This window comes from Psittacula echo (assembly GCF_963264785.1).
Source record: "Psittacula echo genome assembly, chromosome: 2".
NCBI classification, from domain to species: Eukaryota; Metazoa; Chordata; class Aves; order Psittaciformes; family Psittacidae; genus Psittacula; species Psittacula echo.
In genome coordinates this window covers 6,769,082-6,796,259 of record NC_137737.1, presented here as the reverse complement: position 1 = coordinate 6,796,259, position 27,178 = coordinate 6,769,082, and the positions used below count along the sequence as shown (strand labels likewise).

At 39.8% G+C, this 27,178-nt stretch overlaps 1 protein-coding gene across 8 annotated transcripts in view; it reads right to left on the bottom strand.

The window, feature by feature from the left end:
* LARS2 (leucyl-tRNA synthetase 2, mitochondrial) overlaps window positions 1-27,178 on the bottom strand; it is a 61,573-nt gene that overhangs the window by 13,159 nt on the left and 21,236 nt on the right. For 4 of the 8 annotated variants that reach the window (XM_080611391.1, XM_080611397.1, XM_080611393.1 and 1 more), the window contains exons 8-19: window positions 26,375-26,482; window positions 24,742-24,901; window positions 21,680-21,784; window positions 18,738-18,853; window positions 17,497-17,780; window positions 16,037-16,159; window positions 13,636-13,773; window positions 7,221-7,324; window positions 5,884-6,066; window positions 4,312-4,481; window positions 3,150-3,227; window positions 887-998 (exon numbers count right to left, since the gene is read on the bottom strand). In XM_080611391.1, the coding sequence (XP_080467517.1) occupies window positions 887-998; window positions 3,150-3,227; window positions 4,312-4,481; window positions 5,884-6,066; window positions 7,221-7,324; window positions 13,636-13,773; window positions 16,037-16,159; window positions 17,497-17,780; window positions 18,738-18,853; window positions 21,680-21,784; window positions 24,742-24,901; window positions 26,375-26,482 (1,681 nt within the window). The remainder of the gene's footprint in view (window positions 1-886; window positions 999-3,149; window positions 3,228-4,311; window positions 4,482-5,883; window positions 6,067-7,220; window positions 7,325-13,635; window positions 13,774-16,036; window positions 16,160-17,496; window positions 17,781-18,737; window positions 18,854-21,679; window positions 21,785-24,741; window positions 24,902-26,374; window positions 26,483-27,178) is intronic. The other 4 variants (XM_080611394.1, XR_013956297.1, XM_080611395.1 and 1 more) reach the window with 4 other exon arrangements.

Here is a 27,178-nt window from a genome sequence, read left to right as displayed (position 1 = left end):
AGGGCCATGCACAACTCTCAAATAGAAGCAATTTACTAGCTCTGCTCTGTAAACACTTGAATACACAGCGTTTTAGGATGACAGTTGAAAATAAAACTGTTAAAACTGCATCCAAGAGCTAACATTAGGTCCAAAACCACACAGCAATTTGTGGCTAGTCTTAATGTAGAATATATTCCTACCTTCCCACATACATCTTGGGACTTCTCCCAGTAAACCTTAAAAGCAATTGCTGAACTCCAGCATGCACGTACCTTATTTCACTTGCTTTAACTGCACCAAGCAACTCAGCCCACTTGGGATTTAGACCTCAAGGTTTACTACTGTGACAGACCTTAAAAAAAAGAATCCCTGCCTGCCATTCCTGCTCTCCACGGGACTGATCTGCAGCACAACATCCCTCAGCCTTCAGAGAATTCTACAAGAGTTGGATTTTGATTGGACATTCCTTTATACTTTTTAGTTTACAGCCCTCTGCCATGGTTCTCTTTACCTGAATTCCTAAAAGAAATATTTGTAGTCCAAAGACTCTGAAACAATTGTTTGGAAAAGTGCTGTTTAGCTCTTCACACTGCCATCCATACTCAGGAGCAGCTGGCAGCTGACATAGGAATTCCTTATGCAAGCCCTGTCTTGATTTCTTCCTTCTCCCTTTCCCTGCCTAATCTGAAGGAATCCACCTTTGTATGCAAGGGGAAAGAAACTAAAAGCAGAAAGATCTGAACACCGCAAGCTTCAAGTTTGTTTAGGAATTACGACAGAAGGTGACAAGATAGACGCAGAATTCAGGGATAAGTATGTACTTATGTTACATGTACTATGTTACAGACATTTTTTGCAAACCTTTTGCCTGGAACATCAATATAAAGTTTATCTGTATAAATACCTTTCCACATCTCTGATGCAATGTGTGGAGCCATAGGTGCAACCATAATACAGAGTGAAGCCAAAGCATCTTCAAATTCTATGCTGTGGAGAAGAAGAGGCCGGGAAGCTTGCTAAGCAAAAGATAAGGAAAAGAAAAGGAATTGTTAATATTCTGAGGTGGAGGTAACGTAATTTAATTAAGAAGAAAATACAGTAGTGAAACCTAAAATTAGTATCTATGCTTAGGACAATGTAATTTCACAATAAATTGGAAACGTATGAAAAGTTCTGGAGCATTAAAATCACAACTCTTGGTCACTGAGTGTTCTCTAACACTTGGAAGCTAAACCTGAAGAGGCTGATGCAGTTCCTTAGGAATCTACTCCAGTACCGGAGTCTGAACACAGACCCATGTGGCACTGAAAAACATTCTGAGTGCTGCCACTTCTAGAAGTGCAATCTTAGATAAAACCAGAGCTATCTGAGAAGAGGTGAAGTATTTGTATAAGAGAGTCAAACTGTGCAGAATGCAGCATGGGGTTTGTCGGGATAAGGTTCAGTTGTACAGGATCCTAGAGTAGCTTAGGTAAAGCTGAATTGAGTGACAAACTGAGGTTTTACAGTTGAAGGAAGCTTTGGGAATGAAAAGTGCAGCACAGCCTTTTACAACTTGATGTTCAGATTGCTTTGGTAAAGTGTTCACCTTCTTTAGTACAGAATATCTTCAATTTCTTACAAATGGTGCTATATAGGCAAAATCTGAACTTTCATTCTCCTATTCGTTTTGTCTTAAATGGAAAAGATAAGCACTAAAAGTGGCCAGATGAACTTCTTTTTTGTCTGTTTCATAGAATCATAGAATAGTTAGGGTTGGAAAGGACCTTAAGATCATCCAGCAGCTCCAACCCTCTGCCATGGGCAGGGATGCACACACTAAACCATGTCACCCAAGACTCTGTCCAACCTGGCCTTGAACACTGCCAGGGATGGAGGTCACATTTCATGGTAAATTCAGATTCTGCATTTATTTTGCAATTTGCCCCCTAATGAAACAGCACAGAAAACCATGTCAACTCATGAGAATTATTTGGGGGTGTGACGAACACCCATTGTCATGTACTAGAAAACTGTCCAAACCCAGCCATTTGTTTGACACAAACCACAAACGTTATCAGATGGCATCTTCTTACCGCTGAGACTAGTTTTAGTAACTATATTTAATCCTCACCCACCTCCCCACTTCCTCCTTTCAAATGAGAGTAGAAGAGGAAGTGTCCACGTGCTATACGGAAACTTGTTCTTGAAAGATATTGCACTGACTTCTTCGGTTAAGAACTATGTCAGTGTTCAAACATCTGGCTGTCTATAGGACGCTGTTTGTGTCCACCAGCCCAAATGCGTATGAATCTCTGAGCTGGAGATAAAGAAACGTGTGTCATCTTCCCAGTACTACGCATTATCCCAGACTTAAGTTAGTCAGTACAGTCCTTGTGTACATCCTCAAATTCCTTGACTTTGCCAATAATCTCCTTGGAATCCATAAGGTATAAAATGGTATTTCAATAAAGAAATACATCCAAATTTTTATTTGATTTCTAGTTACTGTTATATACCTGAAGGATTGCCCAATCAGATTTAATAGTAACAAAAAAATCACAATGACAGTTTATACCAAGCCCAGCCATTCTATGAGTCTATGATTATATTTGATCTGTTGCCAATGGCTGATAAACAAGATAATCTAAACAAAAAGCGCTGAAGACTTAAGTCATTTTTACATTCGTTTTAAAAAATGGGACTCTGCAAACTCTATTACTAGCAGGCAGTTCCAGTGGTGAAGGCTGGCCCTGAGGAAGGTAAGATTATGTGTGATCTTCCTTGCAAAGAATAACCCTTTTCCTTACATCAGAATGTTTGGTAGTTCTATAATGCACCACTATATGTAGCTACATATGCAAGCTGGTCAAAACCAACAGAGAACAAAGAACAGAGCTAAAAAAAATGTATCCTTCTGAAATTACAGGATGCAGATGCGAACATCAGAACCTAGAGGCTCTAATACCATCAAGCTCTTCCTGCAAAGCTGCGTATTTCAGAGTTACAGCGACACCAAAACATGCGGCTTTTGAACTCAAAGAGGCTCCCAATTTAGTAGCAATGTTTAGGACAGTAAATGGTTTATGGAAAGCTGGACTTATAGCTCAGGCAGCTCCTGCTTTGTATTAAGACTTAAAGGGACAGGGTCTGAGAGAAAAATACTTTCATTAATACCATGTACTCACCTGGAGTACGTTGGTGAGGCTCATCAATCGGGAAATAGCTGCATTGAATAAATGATCCTTTGTGAAGTACTCTGTCACCTTTTATTAGAAGAAAAGGTCTATCACTAATTACATGAAATCCTCAAACATGGCATATTGGGCTTTTAAATGAAAAAGAATTATTGATAATCAATTTGTGCAATATGCCCATCTTACCTCTTACATGAGAATCATATGAGATGCAAACATATCACATATGCAGTCACACGTGTGTATGGGAAAATCATCATCATCATCCACAAATTCCACCAGACCAGGTTGCTCCAAGCCCTGTCCAACCTGGCCTTGAACACTGCCAGGGATGGGGCAGCCACAGCTTCTCTGGGCACCCTGTGCCAGAGCCTCAGCACCCTCACAGGGAAGAACTTCTGCCTTAGATCTAACCTGAACTTCCCTTGTTTCAGTCTGAATCCATCACCCCTTGTCCTATTGCTACAGTCTCTGATGAAGAGTCCCTCTCCAGCATCCTTGTAGCCCCTTTCAGACACTGGAAGCTGCTCTGAGGTCTCCATGCAGCTTCTCTTCTGGGACTTATCAGCCCCAGTGTTCTCAGCCTGTCTTCATATGGGAGGTGCTCCAGCCCCGATCATCCTTGGGGCCTTCTCTGGACTTGCTCCAACAGCTCCATGTCCTTCTCATGTTGAGGACATAATGTTATAATCTCTTAGGGACATTACGTTACCTTCCCTGTGCTTCTACAAGAGGCCTTCATACTTGTAAGTCCAGTTATGCTTGTAAAAGCTTGTCCATAGATTGTAAGATCATAATTCTAAAGTCTGTTAAAGAACCTGGAAGTTCCCTCACCACAGGGTTTAAAATATTTTTCTATGGATAAAAGCTTTTCCTGATTTAAGATAATTTTGCATAGATTTATGCTTCCTTTTGAGTCTTGGATAATAGAACTGACACTAATCACAGCATGAGCCAACACATAAGAGATGAACAATCATTTCAGTAATTTTTTGTTTAGGTAAATAGAATTAATTGTACAGAGAATAATTCACTTAATTCTTAGATACTCATGTGGGGGCAAAACTTTTGGCTCTGTAAGTCAAGCATGAGGTTTTAGCATAAGAAGCAACTTATTCAGTCATTTACAAACTATGTCAGTGTTTCTTCTAACCTCAGAAATCACCAGGTTCTTCTGCTCCCAGATCTTTCTGGCTTCAGCCTTCTCTTTCTTTTTCAGAAGCTCAGGATTTGGCATGGTTCCTGACACCCTTGCTTCAATAAGTTTGGTTACAAGTGTCCAGAGGCGCGTCTGCCATCTCTGAACGCCTGGCATAGCATCAGCTGAGATTAATGAAAGATGGCAGAAACACATTTCAGTCACAAGGAATGAACACAAAATTATACAGAAAAGTGGAAGGGGAACAGAATGCTAGAATTAAACTTTGTTTATTTGATTTTTAAGGTACCCACCCTGGAGCAGCTCATATAGAGCTGCTCTATATAGCCCATACGATGGACCTATGTTGAATAAGTTCATGGAGAACTGCCTCCTGTGGGAGGGACCTCACACTGGAGCGGGAGAAGAGTGTGAGGAGTCCTCCCTGGGGAGCAAGAAGCAGCAGAGACAACGTGTGATGAACCAACCACAACCTCCATTCTCTGTCCCCCTGCCCCGGTCAGGGGGAGGAGGCAGAGAAAATCGGGAGTGAAGTTGAGCCCAGGAAGAACAGAGGGGTACAGGGAAGGTGGTGTTAAGATTTGGTTTTATTTCTCATTATCCTATTCTGATTTTCATTAGTAATAAATTGAACTAATTTCCCAAAGTTGAGTCTGTTTTGCCCATGATGGCAATTGGTGAATGTTCTCTCCCTGTCCTCATCTCAACCCTTGAGCTTTTCATTGCATTTTAGTCCCCCTGTTCAGTTGAAGATAGGGAGTGATAGAGCAGCTCTGGTGGACATCCAGCCAAGGTCAGACCCATCACCAAGAAATCAAGCTTGCTTGATTTCTTCAATTTAAACATTCACTATTCTGTTATCATTAAGAAATTCAGACCAAAGTTTGAAGATTTAAGATATCCTTTTTACCTACTTACCATTTCCCTTCCTGCCCCCCCCCCCAAAGTAACTTTAGGCAGCTAACATCTTTTGCTCACATTTTCCAGCCCTCTTTTAACAGAACATGACTCCCAAATCTTTCTTTGTAATTCTCAAGTGGAAACAGGTTGGTTTGAATGACTAAATGCATTTTTGCTAGCATTATACCTGCATGTGCTTAGCTTTCTTTATTAAAGTCTAATCACCAAGCTCTAGTATACTTTACAACTAAAATTTTGTACCCACGATTCTCACATTTAATTATTCCAGTTTCAAGGTGGAAAAATACAGCAAGGAGACTGTGCATCACTGAATTTGCTGCTTCAGAGGGAATTATGTACCAGTGTACTGTTAGGGATGCATGAGTTAAAGCCTGATTCCAAGAGAGTGGTATTTTTAAGAGACCTTTTCACATGCCCAGCTTTGTACTGTTGTGATTAGACTGTGACAGAAAGCCAAATGAGAAAGCTCACAAAGCCTCCAGTACTCATTATACTTTTTTGGATTCAATTGTTCCAAAACTTGGGCATCAAGAACCACATTAATTTTGTGCTTAAAATATAACACACTAGGAAAAACCCAACCAACTAAAACCCCCCAACAAACCAAACACAAACCAACAAAGCAACAGAAACAATCCAACTTACTTTTAGCATCCCACAAAATATCTTGTTCTGGAGGAGCAGCGAACAGGATGTAAAGACGCAGGGTGTCAATGCCATACTCTTTCACTATTTCTTCAGGGTCTATTCCATTATGCTTAGATTTGCTCATTTTTTCCCAAGCAACTTGAAGCTTCTCACCAGTTTTTAGGTGAACCGGTTCAGTTCCTAAATATTAAGTCATATGCAAAATATGAGAACAAATTTGGCTCACTTGTAACAGCAATTAACTTTGTTCCCTAACCGTAAGAAGAAACAACTATTTCTAGTGGGTTTTGTTTCCAACCAGCTTAAAGAGGAAAAACACTCACTGTAAACACCCTCTTCCCTCTTAAGGTTTCCCCCTTTAACATTTTAACACCACTAACATGCCAATTCTTCCATTACATCATGATAGAAAGTGTCCTTCTACCATTTGGAAGCTGTATCTGGCACTCATGTGCTACCATGACAGCCCCTGAGATTTAAGCATTGTTAAAACCATGCCATTTAAACCATTCTAGATAGGTGTACTGATTTGGTACAATTCTGACCTGCACTTAGCTTTTACAAACACCAGATTTATAGGTGTTTGTTTGCAATTGCAGTAAGTTATCCTGGCAAGAACATGCCTTCTGTCACATTAATTTAGAGATGGAAAAGGGCATTTACACTAATAAGGGTGCAACAAAGCAAAACTATCTGCTCCAGAAAAGCCCTACCTTTCCTAGATGAAAACAGGATAGCTGACAGTGACAAACATAAGGGGGTTTGTACACAGGAGAACAGCAAAAACATGGCTGCACAGAGGAGTGCTCAAGGGAGGCAAATATGACCAAACCACTCTTGTTGCTACAGGTCCCCAAGCCAGGACTTGCTGCTCCAGTTTATGCAGTGAAAGCACTGAAAAGAACTTGAGAAACAGCACTCTTTCCTACACATATTTTACATTCCTAATAACTACTGAATACTCAAACATGTGTTAGCTTTGCCATGATGCTTTTATAGGTAGTCTGTTTGCTGGGACTACGAGCTCCATTCAGCAAGCAGCTGATCACTGTCTTAACAAAACTGACTTCCGGGTTTTTGGATTCTACTGGAGCTAAAACAATACCATAGCAGTGTTTCTGTTTGGATGCAGTTCAGAGCTGCTGGATTAGTAGGATCTGTGTGCACTCAGCAGTGCATCTGAATCCAAAACTCACACATATCACTCTCCAGTTTAAATATTACAAGGATTGATTTTCTCTTCCAGATTTTCCCAGCACTGAGAACTGTACACTGAAGGAGTCCCTGACTTTCTGGATGTACCTATGCTGATTTTCCCATGCAGTCTCTCTTACCAGTGAGATCAACCTCTTCTCTCTTCAGACACTGGCCTGTTGTTGTTAGTCTGAACGTCTGATTCTTGATAAGACCTTGAACCAAGAGCTTATGGAAAGGCTCCCTAAGGATGGAAGGAAAAAGAAACTTGTCTGTTGAAAAGAGCTGTCAAAAGCATACTTTATGATAAGCCTCAGGTGTTGAGCCAATCAGGCACAATTACTTAATGAAACAAGAATTTCAAGTTGACTGTACATAAATGCTTGTCACCTTAGAAAGGACTTTGTGCATTTATTCAGTGTGGCTGGCTGGCAAGTGTAAGTATTGATTTCTATTCTGCACACATTCCTGCATCCTGATTTAGTACTGAGTTATTCTAACGTCACCTTTCAAATTAGCATATGCATAATACACAAACATTTCTTGGCCACCAGTGCCATTTCAGTAGCTTCAAGCTAAATCTCCATGTCTAAAAGCATTCAAGCACCTGGCCTCACTGTCTTACAATTTAGTTCTATCTCGCTGCACATTTCTTTCTATAAACAGAGAAGACGGTTTCTCTAACACAAGCACTTGCATGCCTTGTCTGTTTGCAGGACTAGCCATGAAGACCTAGCTGTAAGAAAAAAGTACGCTAGAAAAATGGCAATGTTGGAAAGTTCATACGTCAGTGGATCAACTTTTTTTAGCATCTTGAACATTAAAACTTTCCTTTTCTAGCAAAATTTACATCTGAAGAGTAAACTGTTCTGCACTGTGTGTATCATATGGCTAGAGAGAGCCTTAAAAGCACCAAAGCTAAGGGCGGCAGTGCACTACACTCTAAACACTGCTCCGTTTGACTGTTGCGGCCACCTCCTTTAATGATCCTGCATTTCTAATTCACTGAGTCAGATGTCTGTGGCTGTTTTCACTGAAAAGGACAACAGAATTCATCTCTAGAGGTTTTGCTCCCCACCCAGTAGGTCAGGAAAGCAAGGCAGACCCAACAGCAACTGCAAGAAGAGCAGGGGCCAGGGAAGAAGCGTGGAGGCAGACCCAGAAGGCATACACAGTCTGGGAGTCTTCTCATGGGATCCTCCAACACAACCATACTGCTGACCATCATTTTGGAGGCCACGCTAATCAGCACTGGTTACTCCTGACTTATACCTCTTAACGCTCACATGTTTGTGGCTCAACATTAAGTAAGCTGAATCCTCCACACCTCCCCCTAACCAGGCCCCATATATCTACCAAAACAACTCCTGCAAAGAGGATGCATGACTCCTATTTACATACTTCTTAAAAAGCAAAAATAAATCCATCTGAAGAAGAGACAGTAAAATCAGACTTCTACATTTTACTTCACACATGCAAAAAAGCCATAATCCAAAATACTACTCACTTCTAAGGTGTTATTTTAGTATTTTACATTATTAGGAAATACAAATAATATGAAAATTTATCCTGTGATTTAAATCACGGTAATTTATTTAATAATATTCTTTAATAATATACCAGTTATGAATGTTTTAACTGTACTGAAGCAGATATCTTCCAAGTACTAGCCTTCAAGCTCTTTTGATGACTCTAAAGTAAGGACATACCTGAAAGAAAAGCCTTCAATTGGGAAGAAAACATGACAGGCTTCATACTTTATCTCCAACATATTCATGTTTGAACATGAGTTTCCTTCCTTGAATATTTTCTATACTTAGAAGTATACTGTGCAAGTACTGGCACATAGTGGCTCATCATTCAGTCATGAAGCTGTACAAGTCTCTGCCATGCCACCTAGTTTCATCAACAATGTTAAGAGCAGCAATTCAGGCACCTCTAGAAATATTTTCTAGACAATGCTTCAAAGGTTGCCTGCAAATCCTGCTTAGAAATAAATTAAAGGAACTTCAGGAGAAGTCCAATTTAGACAGCACAAACAAGAAAAAGTATTTCAAAATAAGAGGCAATAATTACCTAAAATCTCAAAGAATTATCACAAATTATCCAAGTGAATTAGAAGATGAATATCCGGAACAAACCCCTTGAAATCCTATCAGCAAATGGTGGGAAAGGTGCTTCAGGAGATAACTGCTCAGGAGAGTTTCTTCTACAAACTAAGGACATTACACCAAGGAAAAATAAAACCAGTTGCCCCCCTCTCATTCACTACTTCGGTCTGCTTGAGATCCCAAGCAGTTATTGAAATAGCTACACTTCCTGCTATCCAAAATAAAGCTAATGAGGTATCCAGAACTTCCAAATCAAATAGGGCTCTCCCCTGGAAGTGATTTTTCAAAGAACACTTCTTTTTAATGACAAACAGCTAGTTCAGATCCTACACCAAGTTATTAAAAGCTGAAGGCAGGAATGAGCATTTCCTATTTTTGTTTACACTGACAGAGGCTCCAAAAACGCAATATAAAATACATTACCAAGTATGGGTAAAAAACACCCCACGTGTTCCTAGTGGGAGACCGCAAGAGAGGGGAGATGTGCCCAAAATGAGAAAGGCAGAGCCCATCTAATAAACACAGGGCTTAGAAACAAAGAAAGAGTACTGAATTTCTCCTCAAGTGCACAGTGATTTTGCCAGGGTTGTGGTGGCTCCATCTCATGGTCACATGCAGATGTTACACGTTAATTTAGATTAATAAAAGACACCTGAAACTTTCCCCTTTGAAGACACTGACATGTTTCTTGGCTGCAAAATGGAGCTGCCAAAACACTGAAGCACAGAAGGTTGGACGCAATTCTGATCTAATTTCTGCAGCACCCAGTCATAGCCTGGTGTTATAGAATCACAGACTGGTTTGGGTTGGAAAGGACCTTAAGATCATACAGTTCCAATCCCCTGCCACGGGCAGGGATATCTTCCACTAGAGCAGGTTGCTCCAAGCCCCTGTGTCCAACCTGGCCTTGAACACTGCCAGGGATGGGGCAGCCACAGTTTCTCTGGGCACCCTGGGCCAGCGCCTCAGCACCCTCACAGGGAAGAGCTTCTTCCTTATATCTAACCTGAACTTCCCCTGTCATAAACCCCTCCTGAGCTGTATCTCTGCCAACAACTGAAATTAAGCGATGTTCACACAGACAGACATTCTGGCACAGCAAATGACAAAACGGCTTGAGTTTCTCTGAATGCTCCATCACATTTCAGATTGTAAGGATGCTGGAATGGGATACACCTTCACCTGCTTGTGAAGTTTGCCTCTGCCCATGCTGGAGTATGGGCACTGTGGCCTTAGGTTTGTGTGCAGCTTTTGTTCATGTTGTACGTCAGCTGGGATCCCACCTGCCTGACATCTCTGGGAAGGATCAGATGTGCTAGCTATGAAATGGATAATCCATCTTTCCTCCTTTTAGTAATGTTCATATATAGGTTCCTCTCTATGACAGACCAATCTCTCTATATAGGAGCAAGCAGTGGATGGATCTGCTCAGTGCCACGTCATCATGCTCCTTGCTGTGCTCTGTGCAAGGGGAGTAGCAGGAGTTTCAATTCAATTACAACTGACCTGTCTGGAAGGACTCTGGAGCTTGCAACAGTGATAAATAGCAGACTCAGAAGAAGGGATATCCCTAGCAATGACACTCACTGCATGTATTTGCATCCTGCACCTTTAGAAAGGTTGAAAGATTCTGATGTGCCGTAGAGTGAGGCAAGCTGAGTCACTGCCAGCTGAGTTCAGGTGTTGTGAAACCTTATGTCAGATCAAGCTATAACAACCTGGCAAACCTGTGGAAGGCCAAAATCGTATCACAGACTGGTTTGGGTTGAAAGGGTCCTTAAAGCTCATGCAGTTCCAACTCCCTGCCACAGGCAGGGACAACTTTCCACTAGACCAGGTTGCTACAAGCCGCTGTGTCCAACCTGGCCTTGAACACTGCCAGGGATGGGGCAATAGAAGCAATTGGAGGATGTGGAAACTGATCATTTTAGGCAGAAAAAAATCAAACAATATTGAACATTCAAGATTTTAACACAGTCAAGAGCTGAGTGCTTTTACTTAAAATCAACACTAGGGATAAAGTCTTTAATGACCACAGAGAAGCTCTAGCACCCTTCCTTTACAAAATAAGCCATTTCTGTCACATACATCTTTTATTCTGTAAGGCAGCTCTGTGAAGATAGTGCCTTTTTACTCAACAGATTTGCCCTCTATCACAGTCAAATCTGCTGACTTAAGTGTCAACAATAGGCTTTGTTTTTGCTTTATAATCTGTCAGGGAAATGTGCTAGATCCCATTTCCAATTCTTCATCAGAAAAAACCAATTACTAAAGTCTAGGGAAGAGTCAAATTCTATGAAACTTGCACTTGCAATAGTACGGTTGAGCAGGTGTAACAGTGTCATCACACACTGGCCATGGTGGATTAAGCTGGAACAGATAAAATGGTTAGGGTTGGAAGGGATTAGATCATCTGGCCCCAGCTGCTTACCTGGCTTCTGTCCCAGCGGTGGTCACAGCTGGAAAGGCTGAATGGCTTGTGAATTAATTCTAGATGCACTTACAGACCAGACTGCTAAGCCAAAATGACATCAATTTGCACGTAACCTGTTACCACATGTACCAATACCCAGAGGGTGCCATTTATTCTGCCTTGTCATTGCATTCTCTATGAAAGCATGTGTGATGTCTGTAAATGCCGATTTTATGTGACACGTGCCTGGCAGTGTTCAAGGCCAGGCTGGACAGAGCTTTGGGTGACACGGTTTAGTGTGAGCTGTCCCTGCCCATGGCAGGGGGTTGGAACTGGATGATCTTAAGGTCCTTTCCAACCCAAACCATTCTACAATTCTATAATAATGGACATCAGATTTGAAGAGTTTGCTTTGAAAATCTAAACTATGAGATTTTTAACTTTTGTTTTCAATCTCATTATTAATAGTCATTAGTACAGAATTAAAGACTATCATAAACATTCCAACAGATTCAAAAGTTAGAGGATAGGAGCCAAACAATGAAAATTTCCATGAATAAAACCTATCAAAACCAAAAAATTACTACAGATTAGTAGGGGTATTCATAAAGAATTTGTCAGGATAGCCGATAACACTTTAAATGGTGGCAGTTCTCCTGAGATATAGCAGAATTTTATGAATTTAAATCACTGAACAAGACCTGAGCTACTACAGGAAGGCTGAAAAAGCACAAGAGGGCAGTGCTTTTTAACATTTGAATGTTTCCCCTCAAAGTTGTGGGCCTCAACACCATCACTTTAAGCTACCTAACAGTAAGCTTGTTGTTTCTAATCACCCTTTTCAGATCTCAGACCAGCCCTTGAGCAGTCCTGACAGAAGACTGAGCAAAAGCTACCTTCCGACCAATGCTAAACCATTTAAAACACATGGTACTATTTCCATATCAAAACAAAATCTTAATTTGAATTCCTGTCTTTAAAGCACCTAATGCTTTAACTTGCATTGAGCTAAAGCAAGCAAATGTCTTGTACAAGATAATGAATTCGTTACAGTCATCTTGCAGTCTCAGCACACATAATAGTACAAACAACAGATCCTAAAGGCAAAGCTGTAACCTATCTTCATATGTGCAGCAGCTCTTGAGATTGTATATGGTGTCAAAGGAGTTCTCTAGTCTTGCAAACTAACTTCTACAAAAGCAATTTTGATTTTCTCTGCTATTGTCACTATACACAGTCACTATTTCTTAAGCCTTTTCATTGAAGTTAGAGTTTTCTTCTGCAATTCACCATATTGATATCAGTCTACACTACACAGCTTTGGTGCTACTGCTCTGTCACAGTGCAGTGTGAACGAAACACATTTGAAATTAATACAGCTACAGAATCACAAAGACTTACAAATAACATAGGTTGGAAGGGACCTTTGGAAGTAACTTCGTCCGAGCCCTTTCTCACAGCAGCCCTAACTGTGGGTTGCTCAGGGCCCCATCCAGCTGAGTTTTGACAACATCCAGTGCTGGAGATCCCACAGCCTCTCTGGTCAAACCATTCCAGTCTGATAAATAACAAATAAATTGACAGCAGATATGTGTACTGCTTTTACTTATCGTGAAGTGTTTTGCACTGCTTAGCTCTAATGCTGCCGTGAATTAAAGGAGTGCTTTTCTGCATATGCAGAGTTTCACTGAAATTAACAGTATTAGTGGCAGGGAGTTACCCAATTCGAAATAATAGCACCACTCAATGTCTGAAGTTAGTAGTTTACTCAAGCTTTTGCAGGCTGAAAATCCACAGCAACATTTTATCACTTGCTCTGAGCCTGTTAATACATAATAAAAATGCTATGGATCTATGTATGCCTACAGAAAACACAACTGACTGTGAGAAACCAAGTAGTTAGCCAAGACTGACAAGCAGGAATATTCAGGCTCATGCACTGTGATGTTCTACCATTGTAACAATGCCCACTAGTGCTCTTGCTAGTCAAATGAAATAGGAAAGGTTTTTGTAGAAATATAAAAGGCTTACTTGTGTTTTGTCATCTTTAGATCATGGCAAAAATGGCTTAAAAACCTTGCATAGAATAAGTGCATAACTGCATGCTCCTTTCCTCCGACGTACAAATCCACAGGCATCCAGTAGTCTGCTAAGTCACTATTAAAGGGCCTGAAAAAAAACCCACAGGTGTAATAAAAATACAATGTGGAAAAGAAAGATCAGCTCTACCAAAGTAGCTCATCATACTTGACTGGACACTACTGAGAGCAATACATGTGTAATAAAGCTTTCATTTTGCTATCAGATCTTTTACATTTCTAAGTGGTATGCTTACGAAATGATAGCCAAAAATTTAACTCCCACTGAGATGCAGAGCCACACAAATACTATGTTCCTATATTTTAGACAAGCAACTACGATCTCACATACATTACCTGAGAAAGTGATGGAAATACTTGCTTTTCTCTTTAATAAATACCCTGTGGCGAGCCTTTGAATTTCTTAGTATTTATCAAGTGTTATATACAAATATATTAGAGTGAAAGACAAAAGATATGCACACTCAAAACTAGGGGTTTTTCTGTAGGTTTTGGGGGGGGGGGGGGGTTGGTTTGGGTTTTTTCAATCACAGGTTTGCATTGTTGCCCTTAGGGGGCAATGAAGCAGTTTAAGGCTGCCAAACACCCCAGAGTCAGATGGGTCATTGCACTCCAACTGAAGGATGCTCAATGAATTTACAGTGAATCTGTCATTCACAGTGTATTTACTATGTCGTTTGGGGTCACCTGTATGGTTTTCTAGCATTGCTTACTACTTCATTAAATATTGTTATGTGTTCTGTAATGGACTCCTGCCTGCAAAATACCGTATGTATGTGTTTTTAATGCATACTTTGTGGACCTGTTCCAGCAGATGTATGTGTTTGGTCAGTCTGTTTGATTATTCCACCTGTAATTTTTGTAAGAGCAACACCTTTTTTCCTCACAGATGAGCCCAGAAGAAAACTGTGGATCTGGGATTCATGTCTTCAGTGGAACAAATCAAAACCAACCTGTTCAAAGGGTTCCAAAATCAATGGAGTAATTATCCCAAATTCTAGACCTGTGAAATACAGCTTATGGAAATAAAAGACTTACATCTAAGCAGCTTAGCTAAAAAGTCCAAATAAATCAAGTTGAGGTAGTGATCTAATGCAGAAGTTCATACAAGTGTTCTTATTTCAGTATAAACCAGATTTAGCTACACTAAGCTGTTACTTTGACAGGTGGGTGCTACATCCAACTAGTTCTTCAACTTTGGGAAAAGTCCCTCTTGTCCATGCATAAGAGAGTATTTTAAACTGTCACTGAAGGGGAAGCAACGAGCCTGACTTAATAACATTAGTAATAAATTCACACTATCTCTAGGAAATAATTAACACGAAATAAAAGTGTTCATAGAAGATTTTTCTTTAGTTTAACTGAAGTAGTGCTGCAAAAATAACTGCCCAGGCATACTAAATCTCTCAGTATGTGGTATGTACCCAGAGACTGCTCTGGACAATAAACAAACACATCCTCATACAGCCCTAGCTGATGTATCAGGATCTCAAAAATATCTTTTTCTCTTCCTGAGACTACATAGTAGAGCTGTTCCACTAATTCTTCTCTGGAGAAAACAGTGCTGTCAGCAGCGCTACTACAGGCACACTATGAAGCAGAAAACCAGCTAAAATGATTACATTTACCTTATGCACTTTCTATGCTGCAGCTACTAATACCCAGCATGTGAAAAACATCCTTTCATTATTTATGCATTCAGTAGAAGTGCCAACATAGGAGGAGCCTGCTGTGATGCCACTTTGCTTTAGGCTTGTGTATGAGGAAGTAACAAGTTACTAGAGCTCAGGAGGAGAGAAATGAAGGTGCTGTTCTTGGCAGCTGGGTGTTACACTGGACTATTCCTCTTCTAACTGGTGGGAAAGCACTGTCTGTCCACACACTGAACCACTCAGTGCATTGCCAGGGAGGGCAAAGTCCACGCAAGTAACTACGTTCTCTGAGAGTCATGGTAGGCTGTCATTTTTCATGGCACCCTCCACTAAGGACAATCTTTAACACCTCAGCTGAAGATTTCCTCTGTGCCCTCTCATGTAAACTTCTGCCCCGTGCCCTCTAGCTCCTGTGCTTACACAGTTGCATCTATACATCTTGATCTTGTAGATCTCCTGGCATGGAAGCAACCAAAGGCCACTTTTGTAGAGCAGCTCCTAGTCTCCCCTGCACTGTGCTTAGGCCTGAGGGCAGGCACAAAACTGGGGCAGCACAGGGGTTTATGCAGTCTCCTACAAAGGCAGTTACAAGCCAGAAGCACCAGAGTGCCTGGCCTCTTCCTTCCCTTCTACTCTGTGAAGGGACTTGTCCCCAACCAGCCCTGTGCCTGTGGCCCTCACCTCTCCATGTTGTGAGGGTCAGTGTACCTCAGGTAGTACCAAGCCGAATCCACAAATGTATCCATGGTATCGACTTCTCGCCGTGCCGCTGCCTTACATCTGAGCAAGAGAGGAGGAGAAAAGCTGTATGTAGATAAGTGACAAGCTTGGGGAAAAAACCAAACAACTGTGTACAGAGCGGTCATGAAGACATCTAGTTTGAAAAGTGGTCTGATCACTCGGAAAAGTCACAAGCTCAGAAAAAGTCCAACACCAGCAACAGGGCCATCTCTCCTTCCCTCTCCCTCCCAAATCAAACAAAATGCAACCAAAAAGAAGCCTGAACAACTATCATAGAATGGCTCTGGTTGGAGGGGACCTTAAAGCCCATCTAGTTCCAGCCCCCTGCAGGGGCAGGGACACCTTCCACCAGATCAGGTTGCTCCAAGCCCCATTCAACCTGGTCTTGAACACTGCCAGGGATGGGGCAGCCACAGCTTCTCTGGGCACCCTGTGCCTACGCCTCAGCCCCCTCACAGGGAAGAACTTCTGCCTAAGAGCTCATCTCAACCACCCCTCTGTCAATTTAAAGCCATTCCCCCTTATCCTGTCACTACATGTCCTTGTCAAAAGTCTTTGTGAGAAGGTACAGCAACAGCTCCTCTACAAGAGCTACCTGCACATCACTGTCCTATTCCAGAACACTTAGCAAAAGAAGTAAGTAGAGCACAATCACCTGTACACTATCCAAAAAGGTATTCCTTAGACTTGCAGCCAGCTGGAAGGCAGGCTTAAATATTAAAAAGCCACAGCATTGCACTGCACTGCTGACGAAAAACTTCTCTGGGACAAAAACTTCCACCAGTTCTTTCTGCAGAACCTGCATGCAAACTTCCGTGTACACAGTATCTAAGGAGCCTTCAAGATTAGACAACTGATCTCTCCCCATTTTAGGCCATTTTATTTCTTAAACAGCTGGACTAAGAACAATAAAGATTACAGCACTGACAAGATGCATGTATTTACTGTCTCCTCCAACCTGAATTACATGCTGTTATCTACACAGTGAATGTGATTCTTCATGATAAAGAAACATATAGCAGAGAAAACACTTTATTGTTGGACTATTGCTAAGAAAATGAACATGATGCTAGTTTCTTTAACAAAAGGAAGGTTTATATGAACTCTGTTGGTGAAAGATAATGAAAATTACTGTAGTAAATGAAATGAGAAATACTGTTCAGAAATAGGAGGCAGGGGAGAAAATAATTCTGTTTTCACTGTTTTCTTAAGAACAAGGAACTTTGCTTCAGCTTGCTTATGAAGAAATAGCAGTGGGTGTCTGTTATAAAAAGGACCCTATGCTGGGTCAGACTAAAGATCACTCTGGAGTGGTATCCTGTCTCAGAGTGGTGAGCACAAGAAACAGGCAGGTACAAAGCGATCTCTCCCAGCCTGCATTCCATGCAGCACTGGCTTACCTCGGGCAGGAACAGTTCACCCATTCTGAAGCTGTTTCTAAAGGTGAGGCTCCCTTTCCTGTGAAGGTGGTGACATTGGGCAACACCACAGGTAAGTCTTCATAAGGTACAGGGACAGCACCACATGTCTGGCAGTGAATGATCGGAATAGGTGTTCCCCAGTATCGCTGTCGAGATATTAACCAGTCTCTTAATTTGTCACTCGTTAGGTCTCCACCTATTCTTTTCTTTTTAGCCTGCTGGGTAATAGCCTTTAGAGCCTCCTGCCGAGTCATGCCTGTGATCTGATGAAAAACACAGAGAAGCAGCACCAGTGAACATGCAAGAACAAGGTCACAAACGCAATTTCTGAGAGTCAAACTTTATGAGCCTCATATAATTTCGCCCTTCCAACTACAGTCTCTCTTCAAGAGACTACTCACATACCAGCTACTCATTCAAACCTGTCTGCTCAGAAGATAATGTTCTTGATGGTCTGAACAGAACCAGACTGGGAGTCCTGTAGACCCCTTCAGCCCTTACTGGCAGATACTTGCGTTTACTGCTGATACCTGTAATCAACTGCACCGTGCTGAGACTTCCAGAGTATCACCCAGCACAGGGTGGAGACTGAGGAAATGCAAATGGTAAAACAGCTTCCTTTCTCCTGTGTTCATTTTAGGTTTTTCTATTCTTGCTTTTGCATACATCTTAACTCCTTAGACCCTGTCATATAAGAGAATATGAGCTTTGTGTGTGCTTTCAAATGCATTTTTTCAAGAGCATTAACACCATATGTATCTTGATTAAAAGTAAGATCTATGTTACTTCAAGCAGATGTAGAAGTAGTTAGTACTAAGTTAGTAGTTAGTACTAGTTAGTAGTTTAGTTAGCATAAAGGCTTACACCACACTTCAGTAAATGTGTGGAAACAGGGCTAATATGTTAACTTAAAAATCTATTGAGATGATGAAATAAGAATCAACTTTTAACAGGGGTTTAATCATTCAGTTTCCATTATGAAACTCAGTCCAATACTGTACATTCCTCTCTTGTACAAAAGGAAAGAACTCATTTTATTGCTACAAAAGAGCCAACATATTTCATCATTAAATTATTACTAGAAATTTGGTAGCATAACCCTGGCTTGATTCTTAAACAAAAAAAGTAAATCCCTTTAATCATACAAAGTATTTGGCACTCTTGAGTAAACAGATTCAGTTTGCATCAAGTTGGAAAGAACTCCATACTTGTATACCCACCTCTGCAGAATTAATGACTTTCTCCAAACCATCTGGCAATGTCTCAATGACTTCAGTAAAGGAAATGCCCAGATTCTTAGCAACGGCAGCATCTTCTGCACTAGTACTAGGAATTCCTAGGAGAGGAGAAAAAATAAATCACTTCTGGGATTGACTAACATGGATATCAATCATCAGTTTGATGACAAAACATTTGATTTCAATAACACTCTATAATGACTTATGTTTGCCCAAGGGATTTTGAAAGTCTAAGAACAATAAAAATGTTTTCATGTTCTTTAAGCAATGAAATTAGAGCAATAATTATAAACACATTTTCTCAGTTTTTCTGTAATCCAAACGTTCATTAATGTCCTGCCTCAGAAAAGGCTGCAAATTTGGTGGTTCCAAAAAAGCCTAAAAATAAAACTACAAAATCTGGAGAAATAATAGAATTTTCAATACAGTTATATTACATAAACATTATGCATTTTAAATAATACAAATTTGAATTCTATTTGCTACTACAAGAAACACACCAGCTGAAACAGTCCTCTTGTTTCAACAGGAAATTTAACTTCTAATTTCTTGGCTTATGAAGATGTACCACAACACAACAGTCTCTAACATTGCTATCCCTTTAACTCACTATGAAAGACAGGATTTGTTTATAAACTCAGGAAAACAACTCAAATATGGTTAATTTTCTGTTCAGAAACTAACAATTGAGAGCACTTCTTACTGCTGTCCAAGTCAGTTATATAAAGACAGTCCTTAAGGGCTCTGATGCTGTCTTTCCCTTTGCATCTTATTATTTGGGAATGTCATACATAGTTCTACTTTACAGGACTATCTTTCCGGATGAGTTAAGAGATTTCTTACCTTTATTATCACATGTAATCTAAAACAACACTGAGATACTAACAGATGGTTATTTTTCCACAGAGGTAAATCCTTCTGCATATTTTTTCCTTTTAGGGAAATACTTTGAACAATCCCCCACAATTCTGCCGTCGTTAAAAGGCGAAGATACTTATTCCAACAAGCTAATGCCAACATTAAGCCAGTGAAAACTACAGAGAAAACCTCTCAAAATATTGCCGAGCCCATTACAATTATTAACACACAAACGACTTTATTCAAAACCAGTTTAACAATCATCTTTGTTCAGGCGATGAAATGCCTGCTATACATTAACTCTGTCAATATATGGAAGTTTGGAAGCAGAGAACTAAGGAAAACCAGGCAAAACTCCCCTGTGAAACTCCTTAACTATAATCGAAATGGCTCTTGCCATTTCAAGGCCCTATTACAGAATAATGTATGTATTTATTTTCATTTGTCAGAGAGCCCTGCAGCCTGCAATAGGTGGCTTCACAATTTGCTCTACAAACGGGAAAAGGCAGCTCCCACTTTTTGGTCTTCCTTCATTTGAAAAGATGATGCTATTCGTGTACATTTGCAAAGCTCAACAGCTGGCAGCCAGAACTTCCTGGGAAGAGCTGGGCTGTTACCAAGGCCAAGGTATGTGCCAGTGAGCAAGCTGGAAGCTTTTAATGAAAAATAAGGTTAGGTATCTCAATTATCTGGTTACATGAGGAAACATTCTGGTTCTAAAACCAGATTCACTTCTGAAGTGTAAGATGCAGGCATGTTATAAGGTATACAGCCCAAATGGATAATTTCCATCAGTGTTGTGAGGGTCATCCAAGACATTTTTGAACAGTCAGCTGGTTTTATTCATAGAATCATAGAATAGTTAGGGTTGGAAAAGACCTTAAGATCATCCACTTCCAACCCCCCTGCCATGGGCAGGGACTCCTCACACTAAACCATGCTACCCAAGGCTCTGTCCAACCTGGCCTTGAACACCACCAAGGGATGGAACATGCACAACTTCCCTTCAGTCCACTTGTTGTGCAGGAGCAACCAATATTGGCACTGGTGTAGAAAAGAGAGTAGCAGCTCCAAAGCAGGAAAGAAGTATCAACAGGGAGGCAACATAAGGGAGTTAAAGGATAAGGAAGGTAGTGGAAAAGGGGAAAATAAGAGAACTATTTCTGAGCAGGACTGCTACAGAACATTGCCTGTAAGACCATAGCAAAACGCAAGAGTAATCAAAAAGCTCAAGTGTGTGTAGATTAAAATGGACACCATTTTAAGAAGCTAGTAGTACAATTTTAGTTAGAAGGAGAATCACATCATCTAACCCTATATACTCAGCTGTCCAAGTTGAGGAGCTAGGCTTTCCATGCAGGAAAGGAGTAAGGCAGGCTGCTTCATAAGGCCAACTTTGAGAACAGAAGCCCATTTCAGATGACTCACAGCATGTTCTAGCAACACCTTTCCTCCTCTGTTTATAGATCCTCAATCCTAAATAAGGCACCTTCTTCCTTTAGAAAGAAAGGATCCAACAGAATTGTCCATAACTACCTGAACAGAATCATTATTTTGAATTATTTTACTGACCTCAACCCAGACATTATCAAAGTCAAACTTGGAAATTTTGTACATTTACTGTCTGAAAACCAGCTCTATGAGGATGCACAGAATTTGTGTAAGCATAAGGCACAAATTGAGCTAAAAGTCTGGGTTGTTTGCAAAATACTTGTATGAAACAATGATGCAGCTCTCCTTTGATTAAGGATTATGAGAGACAGCCAAATGCATGCACACTGTGGGTAATCAATCTTCTTAAGACATGCAGATCCTCAAATTTAGCTCATTAAATGTACTAATTTTATAATATTTCCATTCAAATTTATCACCCTGGAAATCTCTTCTCCCCCCGGATAGATTCCACATAATTACTTTTCCCTTCCTTCTTCATTAATGAAGAATAAGAAGGAAGAACAGAGTTCCAAAGTCCAGAAGAGAGCTGCCGTGTCCACAGATTTACAGTATCCTGTGCTCCAACACAGCAACTGAAGACTATACTACTCCACTTACACATTGTCACATACCTATTTTAGTATCAAGATAATTCTCAAAATTGGGTTTTGCTGAGATGACTACAGGAATCTCTTGATGGGTGAGCAAATTCACAGCTGTCACTGAAGTGAGTGAGTCTGAAAACAAATCGAATGATCGTGGTAAGTAAAATACGACAGATGATACGCTAAGAACATGACTTATTGTTAGAGCTCAGTTCATCTTAAATATGCATGAAATTGAAATCACCTTTTTGTTTCAAAAAGAAAGAAAATGAAAAGCCTAATCACGTTTCTAAAAAAACTCATGATTATAACAAATACCTGAACAAAACAGAGGAAGATCTGGATTATAATGAAAAAATTGAGTCCTTGGCCCAAATGCAGGCCTGCTGCAAAGTTGTATGAATTTGCTCTAGTAAGCCCTGAGTTATTTACTAAAATGCATTATAAATCCAGTTATTCAGATGAAACTGAAGGGGAGCACCTATCTTCTTACAGTAGAACAACAAAGCATGAGAAATATTGACCAATATAAAACCCAACTAAATAACCTATTGATTTCCAAACAGAATATTCATATTAGAGATGAGACTATGTCCACAAAGAAGGGGAGAGACAAGAGGAAAGAATCAAGGGTGAGAACTGTGGTAAACTGGAACTGATTTACCATGCATAGCTAGGGTGGCTCAGCAAGAAGAAAATCAAAACTGAACACTCAAAGTTTTGAGGCTTCAACCTCCAGATTTTGATTTGTTTCTGACTTTTTCGGTGCCTTTAAGTTGATGATAATTAAAATAATCACCATACAGACTGCTAAGAGCTTCTTTTCACCTACCTTCATAGCTGAGCTAAGGAACGCCTTAGGTTGTATTGCAATGCATAAAATCTGCTCGAAGCACAGTAACAGCTTCATAGAGAACAGGGCTACTGTATCCCATCACCCTTCTTAACATAAATGATGTATTTATTTCTGATTACTACTTTTTCAAATTTCAGGTGTCTGACATAGCCATACTCTAGAGAAAATTTCTCACATTCAAATCGGTGCAAAGAGCTCCTTTCCTTTGCTTAAAGAAGTACAAAAGGAATCATTTCACTCTTTTAAAAGCCTCTTGAACAGGAAGCTGAGCGGCTAGGACAGTCTGCTCTTAAAAATAACTTCTCTCTTTCACCTAGAAATAATTTTGATGTTATGCTGGAACCCAAAATAACTCCAGTTTATGAAGGCACTCCTCCTTCTGCTCATTTCCTCACATCATTATTATAATAGCTGCAAAGAGATGATATTACAGTTAAAAATGTAAAAGAATGTATGCACAGTATTATAATGAGATAAACATTTGGCCCTTATGTTGTTCATTATTGCAGACACCTCATGCTGTCAAAGCTAGACTTACCAGACTCTAAATTTACATACATTTTTCTAGGCTGAAAACCTGAATGTTTGAAAACTGGTTGCTCATCTCTATATAAATAATAGTAGAGTGCAGCTCTCTCTTTTAGGCTAAGAGTAAAGGTATTAGAACTTCAAGTTACTTTGCTATACAACAGCTTTTTTTTTCCTCTCCTAAAAAACATGAAAACGTACCCTCTTAATTATTTAAATGAGAATACAGTGAAGAAGGGAAGTTACAAGACTACCCTGTTGAAAAGAAAAAATGATAATGAATTACATTAGAATTTTAAAGTTACTGGTGAATATTTGTCCAAAACCTTGGTTAATGTGATGCTCTATTCAAAGCCATGCAAAACTTCTTTTTTATTTAATTGACATTGTTATCCCTTCATATGGCCCATGGCTAAAATGCAAATCTGAAAGTTCATGCAGAAATTCTTCTTGTGTTCTCTTCTTTGGAAAATACAGCTCTGTGCCTCTGAAATGCTCAAGAAATAATAAGAAAAATCCTCCAATTTCAACTGAAGTAATCATAATGTATTTACAAGTGGAAGGAGCACACAACAATAGCAGAGTTACTAGAATTGTGCCTCTTTTTTGAGGACTTAAGACTGTCACTATTCTGAATAAGAATTTCTTAATTTAGCTCAACCAAAAAGTGAAGTTTATTGTTAACAGACAAAAAAAAAGCCTTTCCAAGTGCTTCCATGCAAAAACAATACATAAAAAAAATATACTACTGTCCTTACTAAAACCAAGCTTTGCACTTATGTGGTTTGGCTAAAGCACAAGACCCAACAAAGATACCAGCACATGTACAGATATTTGTTTCACGTGTATAGATATGCGTTTCTGTGGTTAGTGCTTTGATTTGGCTGAACTTTAAGAACTGCAAACTTGTCCCTTTATTCCTTAACTAGAATTCTTCAACCTCTGCTCAGCTCTGAGACAAAGGCTCTTCGTACTCAACACATTCAGGCTCCATTTCTTTCTGCTAGCAAGCAAACTTTAAGAATACAGAAATGAATAAAGCAGGTTCTGGGCAACCATCACAATTTCCCACAAGATTCCAGCTTCACTGTTGCTGACATGCAGAATTGGTGGTAGGAGCTTTCACGAAACCAGCTAAAGAATTACCACTTATTTGTATCCTCTGCACAAGCCATGACCTGCCATATGGCTACTCTGAATTTACTCCATTAGTCTTGTATTAACCAAGGATTTGCACAGCAGAGTATTATTTTGCTATCTATCAATGATCCACTTTGCTATGTATTAGTGATCTCTTGCCCTCTTATATTCCCTACAACACGATAAGATCATGATTGGTGCAAGAGTTGGTTCTGCTGGTTTTGTGCACGTGAATAATTACCATATGGCGGTGAGATTTTCCAGTGTGCTGACACAGAGCTTGACTATTCACTTCTGTTACATGAGGAAACAAGAATCTGTTCCATTGCTTTTATATACTATGAAGTGTTAGAGCCATTATAAAAGGATGAATTCTAACATAGCGGCTCTTGCCACACGTGTAGCCAGAACAGGCTGATGTCATCCAGTTTGACATATACAAAGAATCAAAAGACCTGTTCCTTCTCAACAGGAACAACTCCTGCTCAGACTGACACACACTGTCTGAAGATCATTCTCTAAAATTGCTGTTCTACAACAAAACACAGTATGAGAAAAATATCACCTTTCCCTGGGATGAACTCCCTCTGAAAGACTTCCTTAAGACTGCTATTCCCATGCAACAGTCTGTGAGTTGGTAAGATATATACATGAGAAGCACCATAAATAGCTTCAGGTGTATAGGTGTAAGCTGCTAGCTTCTCTCCTGTTACTTTGCCATCAACCTGAAAAAGAGCAGAAAATGTCCCATTGGAAGTGCAGTGGGTTTAAGATTCCCCTTCCTTTTTATGTATTTAACAAATCTACATCACTCTACAGAAAGAGACAGTTCTCAGTATCAAAGCCAGATGCATTCCCACTATAAGGGGTTTTCCAGGCTCAAACCTTGAGAAAGTTCCTCTGCAGCCTTGCCTCAATTTATCCGAATACATCTGTATTTTTTCTTTCTAAAATCATATGTAATATTACATTGTGCTACTGAGCTAGATTCAATCCTTAGTTAAGTAACTGAAATCCTATTCACTTTTAATATGCATGCCTTGTTTCCAAGATACAGAAATTCTGTTATCTCTGAAATCTAAAGAGGATTTCAGATGTTCTCAGTCACCAGGCTTTCCACTACACTTCTCTGATGAAGTCAATGCTGCAACTTACATACAAGAATAATAAAAGGTGGCACAACATTAAAACAACTGGACACAAAATATAAGCAATAAACTTACAAGACCACTTCAGAATTACCTCCTGGCAAATTACTATCAAAAGACTTTATATTTTAGGTCAATTAACTGTGGAGCTTATTGTGGTCTTAGAGATTTTTCTACAACACATTTACACATGTTTTTAGAAACAACTGTTAAACCAACTTAAATACAAAAACGCACCTAGCAGTGTGCAATTCAGAGGTATTAAGAACATGTAAGCTGTCTCAATCTGACGTTCCCCAAAACGCAGTATTTTAAAATAAGGAGCTACTTCTAAAATGTTAGAGCAGAGTAAATTAAGCACAATAAAGCTCTGAAGCACAATGGCTGAAATTCCATCAGGGTCTCTGAAAATTCCTTCTGTCATGATCATATTTGAGAAGTCTTCTGCATCTCTTGAGAAAAACAGGAAAAATCTGAAGTCCTTCTGTAGATAACTATAAATTTTTTAAGGTTTCTTTTTCCTTCCTCTCCTTTCTTTCTACCTAGACTTCTCTGTAGGTCCATCACTACCTAACTGACTGGTCTTCGTTATTTTAATTATGTAGCAATTGAAATAATTATGTAGTAAATGAAATAATGGACAAATGCGACTTGCCTGAGATCAGCCTGGATCTGACACAAAAGGTGCTGTGCAGAGGAGTTAAAGCCCAACTAGAACCCAGCTGATCTGTGCAATGCCATTTGATGCTGCTCTTGGCACTGCTCCCCTAAATGTCCTGGCTTTTTATTATTAGTTGGCAGAAATATACACAGCCAATTTGCATCTGATCTTGCACCTGAACACAAAGCCTTCCTAGAGGAGGATAGCAGGGAGTATTTCTTAACCCCACAACTGGTGTTCTTCAGAAATCTGTGCTGGTCTGGGCATGAACGTAAATTAGTCTCTTTTAGTACATTTCACGCTATCTAGATCTGAAAATCCATTTCCATCACACATTTCAGGGGCTGTGATTAGCCCAACCAAGACAGCACCATTGAAATTTGACTCACCTTTAGCAAGAAGTCAAGAAAGCATCCAACACAATCACCTATCCAATTTGCTTGCATTTCTTTTATACCATACCACTCAGGGAGGTCAGACAAAGCATCAAACATAGCCTGATGCAATAAAAGAAAGAATGAGGACATTCAGCTTTTGTAAGCATACAGATTAAGACTGTGGTTTTAATTGTAACTAACAGCAAAATGATAAGGTCCTGGAAAAACCATAGGATGAGGTGTTCTTATACTGCTGCTGATGCAAATCCAGAGGTATGTCGTCTCCAACAAGGACTCTGCTGCTACTAGAAGAGGCCTTCCTTTTGACTGGAATAAAACTTCAACACAGAGAAAAACCCTTAGATGAAAACAAACATACTCCTGAATGGGTGTAACTTGTGGGAAGTCTAAGTGACCTGTAAGCTACATATACATAATATATCCATATGAGCTACAAATACATACGAGATATGCTTGCAGGCATGAAGCCTATGTTTGGCTTAGTTGGTCTAGACAATAGCTTAGAGATGGTAGTCAGGCAAAAGACATTTATATGTCCTAAACTTTTCAAGCTCTGACTTAAAATGGAAAAATAGAGTTTCCAACTGCCTATGTGTCTTTTGTGTTTCATATTGATACTTTGCCAAGTACAACAGGCTGTAAAATTGAGTGGGATCTTTAAGTGGTACCATCCTATCAAAAAGAAAAACAACAAAACGCCCAAATTGTAATAAAATTGTAATACTATCCTACCAAAAAGGAAAACAACAAAACACCCAAATTGTAGTAAAAGGATTCATTTAAAATTCAAAATAC